General features: G+C 41.8%; 1 protein-coding gene across 1 annotated transcript; it reads right to left on the minus strand.

Moving 5' to 3' along the window:
- Window positions 1–3,680: 3,680 nt before the first annotated feature.
- Window positions 3,681–5,278, minus strand: LOC148031236 (oxygen-evolving enhancer protein 2, chloroplastic-like). Its single transcript, XM_087684761.1, has 4 exons — window positions 4,870–5,278; window positions 4,283–4,515; window positions 4,155–4,205; window positions 3,681–4,042 (listed from the first exon to the last, which is right to left on the minus strand). Exons 1-4 carry the CDS (start codon window positions 5,159–5,161, stop codon window positions 3,782–3,784), a joined length of 837 nt encoding a protein of 278 aa, XP_087540887.1. The 5' UTR covers window positions 5,162–5,278; the 3' UTR covers window positions 3,681–3,781.
- Window positions 5,279–8,501: the final 3,223 nt, after the last annotated feature.

Raw genomic sequence — 8,501 nt, forward strand, 5'->3', positions numbered from 1 at the left:
TGCAATGAAGGCTACCTGGCTATTATGTTTTTACATTTATCATTGATCTCCACAATAACAACAGCCTTCAAAATTATACCCAATTTGTCCCACTTCTTTCCCACCAAGGCTCGAGAATAAGGACTGAACTATTAAACCTTGCAGATATAATTCTTTCAGTGGTGAAAGACTGTACGCAATAGTATTGACCTGAAATGAGTTGCCCAATGCATCTTACCGATCTGAAAGGGTAGAGCAGCCTCAAGTATGGCCACGATCATATCCAAGCACCAGCTCAATCTCATGGGGCTCAAGTGGGGCAGCTTGGCCTGGGCTGACCCAAACCAAGTTCCATATTTTGCATGTCAGGACAATCTCATGTTGAAGATAAGAAGGTATCTTGCTAGCTTTCTTTGTGGGAAGAAAATATTTTTCTGATCAATCCACATATAGTGCTAGGGGCACCCCGTGTGTTTATGTAATTCAGCTTCTCTCTCGGATCCCATGGGGGCCAATATTTCTTTGTTTTCTGAAGCACCTCAAAGATTGTCATGGGAGCAGGGGGGAGGATCAACCTTCTTCCATCTACTGGAAGGTTATAAACATAACCACCTCAGCCTAAAGCATGCTGAAAAATATCTAGAGTTTGTGAACTCTGGATCTATGCCATTAAAATGTCGTTTGATGGTCTCGCACTCTGAATTGGAAACATTCTCAACATTTTCAAAATAGAAAAAGGGAGGGCCTTCCATCAAACTATTCAATGGTTTTGGCTTGCCTTTAAAAAAGCCAAGAATTACAAACCCCATGCCCTTTTTGAACTTGAAGGGTGGGATAGAACCTAGATGTGGACGTAATGTTTTTCCATTCATAGATTGAGTTTCGAGCCATAAAACACTCGAGTCTTCACTGGCACTTTTATCCAAGTCTAGAGTAGGAGTAATGCTGATCTTTGTTTTAAGGCCCAAGTAAGTGTACCATAGCTTAAGGGCTCTTTCATCTACCCAGAATATTTTGCTACAGACACCTCGTGAGGGTCCAGCATGTCTAGTTATTTGAACACCTCGTGAGGGTCCAGCATGTCTAGTTTGATCTTTTATCTTTTACGACTAGTGCACATTATTCAATGCACTTTGGTGTGAGGGTAAACATCTTCGAACTCAACATAAAGATGAAAAGATAAATACCCAAGATTGTGGTGTCCTTGCTCACTTTGAGGATGCCAATGGTACTTCGAGTAATCATTGACTCTATTTTTTTAATTCAATGATTCAATGTGTATATTTCTTAGTTCTATGGTTTTTATCATGCGCACACATGCATGCTCAAGAATCAATTTCAAGTGGTTAAATAATTATTAAATTTAGTTTTTTTAATTATGTGAATTGCAATTTTAGGTGGTTAAATAATTGTGTGTTTGCTGGCGCGTCTATATTAGTATCTATTTGCGCGGATATATAGACGCACAATCCGCGTCTATTTACACGCACGTTTACATGCAGTGATAGACGCTATGATAGATGCACCCGACTTTGCGCGTCTGACATGCGCGTCTATGCCTCGTTTCTGTTGTAGTAGTCATGATATGATAAATGCTTAGAAAATGCCAAATGGCCACCAAAAAACCCAACTTGTAAGGACACTGTTCGACAAGTGTGGACAACCTGGAAAATGCAAAAACTGCACATGGAAAACACGCTGGAACCCAACAAACGAAAGAAATGCGCTCAAATGGCCCCTCTAGAGTGAGTAACCTCCCCCATCAAAACACACAACAAACATGCTGGAGGCCCAAAAGTCCTCGTCAAACTCAAACTAACTTGAATTTAAGTGACTTGTTAGAGGAACTTGAATTTTCAAAATATCACTAAAATCTTACAGATTATCAAAAGATCTATCAAACTTCAACAACTTTTATTGAAGCACCCTTTCAAATTTTTGACTAAAAGTCCCAATACGTCCTTCCCTTATATAATGTTGCATATCATGTTTGTCTCTTCTTTTTTACACATGTATGGAAGTTGTATGCATGCATGACTTGATATATTTCTCTCTATATAATTACACATGGAAGTTGCATGCATGCATAATTTGATACATTTCTCTCTTTATAATTACACATGGAATTTGTATAATGCATGATTTGATATATTTTTAATTGTGAATATCCATATGCAAGTACATGAGAAACTCACCTCTCTATCATAAATAAGAAAAACATATCTTAATAATTCAACCTGTATACTATATTTGTCAAAAGTTACGATAATAGTTGTGATATTCTTGAAAAACGCATGCCTAATAAAAAGCAAATAATAAGAAGCCTTCGGATCCTCTCTCTCTTGCTGTCATACTATATACATATATATATATATCTCATACCACCATAGCCAGGAGATTTACATGGGCCATAGCCAGAAAATAAAAATCTCTCGCTACCACTGTAGCCAAAAATTCTCTTTCTCGTCTAGATTTCAAAAACTTAAAGAATGAAAGCCTTATCAGTACCTGTTTCATGAGGCTGCACTACTTAAGGATCTATAATTTCTTGGTTCTCAAAGCTGGGTTGTTCGAACCTGTGGAGCAAAGAAGGGAGATGGTTATACCGTGAGTCTTGAGGTACATGGAGTACTCTCTACATTAAAAGCAAAAAGAACAACGTATTGGTGGCAAATTTCAAGCGGCTCGAGTTTGAGATATGACTACCTAGACCTACGTGCATCTTCGGCATGTCCCATGAGTACATCATTTACAGGCAAACACGGGACGTGCATCACATCACAAAAAGCAGTTGAAACACACGCACAACTCTCTCTCAATCAGCAATTGCTTTGAGAGAGAGGGAGGGAGGTGATGGAGATGCGTGAAGGTGGAGGGGCTGCCGCCGCTTCACTGAGTACTGGTGCTGCGTTTGGCATCAAGGAAGGGAAGAGAGGGCTCCGCCCAACACGAAGCCCTCTTTCTCTCTCTGTCTACCTGCTTTTTCTCTTTTAGTATCTATAGGTGCGGAGAGTTGCACGATTAGAAACTCTATCTTTTCGAGTTTCAGATCTTCCCTGGCCTTTCCTTCACGGCTGCGCTCGAAGACCATGGTTCAAGGACTAATGAAAGAAATTATTTATAATTTTCAATTCCTCATGGACGTGGGATAACCTAGAAGTGCAAGTTGAAGAAGGTGGACTCACCGGCGGGTGATGGGGACGAGCCAAGGAGTTGTCGATCATTATATGATAATCTGTGTGTAACCTTGCATACCTCATGCTTGAATGCACGTTCGCCTACTTGTGCGAGTTAAAGCAGGTAGACTGACGACCAGTCTGTGAGAGTTCAACCTTAGTGTTGTCATTCAACGGGGCGTTTGGGGGAAGTTCTGAAACTGCCGGGCAAAACATAGTCTCCGCCTCTTCTGTCCCCAGGATTGAAAGGTTAAAGGCATTTGCACGTGAGGCTACTAAACGGCAACCACAATTTCCAATTCCTACCTGAGACCTCGTTTCGTGATGGTTTGAAGTGAACGTCGGAGGTAAAGAATGTTGTTCATTGAGTACCTTAACTGAGTTGGATTTCAAACTCTCGAGTCTCGATAACTACATTCTCAAGCAAGAACTCTGAACAGACAGGCATTGGTGGGATAGTCTTTAAGAATTATCTTTTTGTCTCGGCTTTTAAAACAGATGTGGGGACATCATGGGGCGGCGAACTCAAGAAATGCATATGTCTTTATGAGTGCTGAATGTACAACGAACATACAGCCATGATTACAAGATGACTATGCTCAGGTTGAAGCGTGGGTGACATCTGCTTAGGCCACACTGAAAGAATTGGCAGCTCCCTCCACAAACTTTTTGGCACCCTTGAACCATCTCTTGTCGCCTGCTTGTGCCTTCAAGAGGTATAGCTTGCCGCCGGACACGGTTCCTACAATGAGTTGATGCTTCCCACCTTCATCACCGTCAGCAGTCCTTGTAAGTACAGAAATACTGTAGTAATCCTTTCCATTTATCGAAGGCGTCGATGATTCCAAAATGGCAGCGGTAGCCACAGCATTTGGATCGAACCCGCCCTGCACCAGGAGAAAGCTTAAGCCGACTTGACAAACCGATTCATACCCTTATATTGTTATGGTGCAGAAACAAGCTTTCAGAGAAAGATTTATATCATCTTGGCATACTCACCTCGGATTGAGTCTTGCCCGCATAAGCTTGCTTTCCCAGCAAATAGGATACCTGCACCAAATCAGACGGGTCAGTTAAAGAATCTACCAGTGCAGGGGGAAGAGATGACGAGATTCAGTGTTCCTTACGGATTCGAGAAACTTCTCAGGACTTCCATAGTCCTTGATAGAAGTCTTGTCTGCAGGCAGCACCATAACAGTCACATTGCTGTTAGCATCGAAGTTGTCTTCATATCTCAGTACAGTCCCAGGAAATTCCTGCTCCTTGCTCGGATTCCATTTGGATGGAATGTTGAGAGAGAAGCCATCACCAGCGACGGGCACAAAGCCGGTGTCTTTCTTTGGAGCGCCAAAAATGTTCGCTGCCGCAAGGAAAACATGTAAAGCTTTAGAGCAGATCACTGCTAGGCGAAGCACGCCGTTGAACTACAGCACCACATCTGCATAATTTATCCTAACTATATCCCTGTCAAATCTCGAAGTCGTACAATCTTTGGGAGTGTCGAGACGGAGAAAAGGAAACACGCTAAAGATTCTTAAAGACGAAACAGTAAAGGATTTTAGCATTCCATTGTCAAAGAAGGGAGGCAGATTGAGAGTTCTAAATCGCCAAATAATGGCACTTTCCGCATTCTCTGGCCTGGTATGGTGGCTAGTTTGAGCAGTTTTCAAAGGGCTGATAGATTAAAAAAGAGCAATACACAAATAAGCTTCACCTGCTTCGCCGTAGGCGGCTTCAGCAGGGGAGACGCGAGAGGAGACGGCGACGACAGCCGCCAGGAGAGAGAAGGCTGCACGCCTCGACATAGGCACGGTGGAGACCACCTCGGGCTCCGATGCTTTGTGCGCGCGGCATGCAAGGGACTTGATCAAGAATGGCGCCCGGATAGAGGTGCTGTGGCCGCTGGAGCTCGACGCAGAGGACGGCAGAGGGGAGCTGCCGGTCACCGAAGCCGAGCGCGAGGACGCCAGGGAGAAGGCAGCGGAGGTTGATGTGGCGGCAGCCATGGCGGGAATGACCTTGATCACCTCTCTCTCTCTCTCTCTCTATCTGTGCTCCTACTTCTTCCTCTTCTTCACTTGCACCCTTTCTGCTTCCTCAGCTTGGGCTGACAGTAGGAAGTATGAATGTATTACTTTTCTTATCGCCATATCATTTTTCTTGGATAAGGGCTCCTTTACACCCATTGGCTCATTTCTCGTCCGTTCTGCTCGACCATTGGCTTTTCCTCCACCCTTGTCATCTTTCTCTCAGACACCTACCTAGAGGCTAGACATGCCTTCAATATCGACTTTTCAAGATCCACAAATAATACTTACCTAGAGCACTTTCATACGAGCTTCATGTCGAGCTTGTCCCAAAGGGTTATGTTTCATTAAAACAAGGACGGTTATGCCAACCTTATAGAAGTGCAATGGCTTGCAATGTGGCAACCATTTTTCACTTGCAAGCACCCTTGGTTTTGTGCATTTAAAACATATATTTACGACACCCTAAATGTCTTTTCTTTATATTAAGAGAAGCTTTTTTTTTGGGGTGGGGCCATGTCTCCTCATAGAACGGCGAACGTGCTCCGTGCAAAAAACACCTAGCCTCCCCAAAATTGTCCTACCAACTCATGGAAAATACTTGCCTGCCCGGGTTCTTCCACTGCTCAAAATCATCCACTACCACACTCACTCCTACCCACTTGTGTGCTCGCAACACCTCTCTCTCTCTCTCTCTCTCTCTCTCTCTCTCTAACACGTGTGTGTACATATAAGGTTATAATCATATAACATATATAACTAATTAAACATACACACATAATTATATAATGTTATATAGAATTATAAATATGTATAATGTCAATATGTAATATACTTATTCATATAATACATGTTAATTTAATATTATGTAATTACCATATATATTGCATAAATATTATATATTAAAACTATATATATGTGTGTACATATGTATGTAATCATATAAAGTTATATAACATAGTTATATAATGTTATATAGCCATGCTCATGAGTATAACACATGTTAATCTAATGTATACAATGCTATTATATTCGTTGATACATAGTTAGGTGATAAAGGAAACCCCTCACTTTTCATGCACGATGAAAGATGCTAAGGAGTGTTGGTAGGATTTAGTGACCTTATGCTACGGTTTATTTGACTTGTACTCAAATACTTCAATCCTGATTATTTCTAGAAGCAAACCTGAACAACCAAATGAAAACAACTATCCAACGTCCAATATAAGATTCTCTTATCAATCTATACTTGTGTCTATGTCTTTCACTCACTAATATCTCTCTAGTAATTGCACCTCTTTTATGTTTGGGTTGCTCACATTAAAGTTATCTAGGTCCTCTACAACAGTAATCAGAAGCCACAAACATTAACTCTTAAACTCTCCTCAAACTTGTACTCTTGTACTTTTCAAGACCGAGAGCTCTCTAACTCTCCCCCTTTTGAAACACTCAAAGCTCCAACCACAATTCAACTTCAACTTCACATGATGTAAGGATTTCTCCTTATAAAGAGAAATGCATGAACCCTTGCAACCTCATCTAATTATCATCTTGTGCCTCAACAAGAATCCTATGCTTCACAATGTGTAATGTCAAAACATAAAGCTCAAAGAAGTTGTTTACTTGGTCTCAATTTCAAATCCACAAGCATTAACTACAAGAAAACTCTAAGTAATAGCAAATGAATCTTGGCTTAGCACAACAGTTCTCCTCCACTTTGTTTAGAGTTTAGAGCCCATCTTAGTGATGGAATTTGTACTTAGCTCCTTCCTTCTCTTTCAATTTTCCAATTTCCAAGACTTGTTGCTCCATGGTAAATCATAAAGAATGTCCACACACACACACACACACACACACACACACACACACACACACACACACACACACACACACACACACACACACAAAATTGATGTTGAATCCAAGCAAGCTCCATTAGTGAGAATTGTCTTGGCAATTCAAAGAACTTGCATGTATGACATCATTTAAGGCTACTTCTAAAGAGATTAAATCATGATGATCACCCTTATGCTTTCACCCAAAAGAAGCCTTTCCTCTCTCTAGTTAGCTCTTTTAATAAGAACCTTATTTAGGATATCCACTATGAAACAAAGAGTCAAGAAGGCCTAAGAAACCCACAAGCACATATTCTCAAACTATTCACCAAATTTTTCTTCATATGCATTTGTTGTTCTAATGTACGAAAATCACAAATATATGCATTTTTCAAAAGTCGAACATCTTATGTGTTTATCTTGAGCACATCAATTCCACACAATCGACTACTATAGTAAAGAGAGAAACATATTCAAACACTCAAATGTAGCCGCGTCAACCTTTATGAGATGAAGTCTTGTATGTAAATAGCCTTAGCCTATGCATTTGTTACAAAAGTGGCACCAATTGTTGACCAATCCTTGCTATTGAGGTTCATGGAGCCTCGATCCATGCTTTGGGGGGCGTCTAGTTAGCCATGAACCACCCTTTTTATCTCACAAAGCTAAAGATATGGCCTTTATGCTTCACTTCATGGACCCAATTCCTTGTACAGGTTTTGAAGACATTGGGAGACTCCCTCTAATGTACCGTCCCAAAACCTTTGATAGAAGATGATCCTCTTATAATCCTTGCCAAAGTGAGTTGGCGCGTCTTTAGCTCCCTCTCTTTCAAAGCACCTTATTAGGCCTCTAACGAGTCCTGCAACTCACACAACTTTGTGCCCTTCTTCTTCCTTTTTTACGAACAGCCCGACTTCTTGGTGTCTCCCTATCGATCTTATTATTGAGAAGAAGAAACATAATACCCCAGCTAGCGGCCACAAACCAAAACTGCCATCATCGCTTTAGCTCGGCCTGCTTGGGAGGGGGCGCTGCAGTTATAATTAGTAGCTAGTGGCCATCGCCTTTCTCCTTCGTCACCCCACGTCTAATTCACCGCTCCAACGGATCGCCCTCTCTCGTACAAATATCCTCGGGATGCCCTTGCCACCCTAAATACAAGCTTGCCATTGCCATGAGTAATTCGGCATGATTATAACCACTTCCGCACAACCGCCCGCCCGTCTGATTCACACTCCCCGCAGCTCCCATTTCCCCCAGAATTACAATCGTTAGCTCACTTTCATATTTGCTTAGTGCGCTTCCTTTGTGATTCAGGGACTTACTGCCCTTCTTAACCCTTTTCCCGTTCATGCTCCAACCTCTCATGCTCATCCACCAGCTTTTGATGAATGCTGTTACTATAGCTCCAGTCCCACGTAAGCCCATCCACCTGGGTTAGATTGCTGCCGCCGCCTTTATCGTCGTTACTGCTGCCGCTA

Source organism: Lygodium microphyllum, chromosome 9 (assembly GCF_053477565.2).
Source record: "Lygodium microphyllum isolate KBCC chromosome 9, Lygodium_microphyllum_v1.1.10, whole genome shotgun sequence".
NCBI classification, from domain to species: domain Eukaryota; kingdom Viridiplantae; phylum Streptophyta; class Polypodiopsida; order Schizaeales; family Lygodiaceae; genus Lygodium; species Lygodium microphyllum.

What these genes read in the sequence shown, in the direction of transcription:
- LOC148031236 (XM_087684761.1), bottom strand. Translation starts at nt 5,161, where the DNA reads ATGGCTGCCGCCACATCAACCTCCGCTGCCTTCTCCCTGGCGTCCTCG. An exon ending in AGCCGCCTACGGCGAAGCAG is followed by an intron (nt 4,516 to 4,869) that starts GTGAAGCTTATT and finishes TCCTTGCGGCAG; the next exon opens with CGAACATTTTTGGCGCTCCA. An exon ending in CTGAGAAGTTTCTCGAATCC is followed by an intron (nt 4,206 to 4,282) that starts GTAAGGAACACT and finishes GATTTGGTGCAG; the next exon opens with GTATCCTATTTGCTGGGAAA.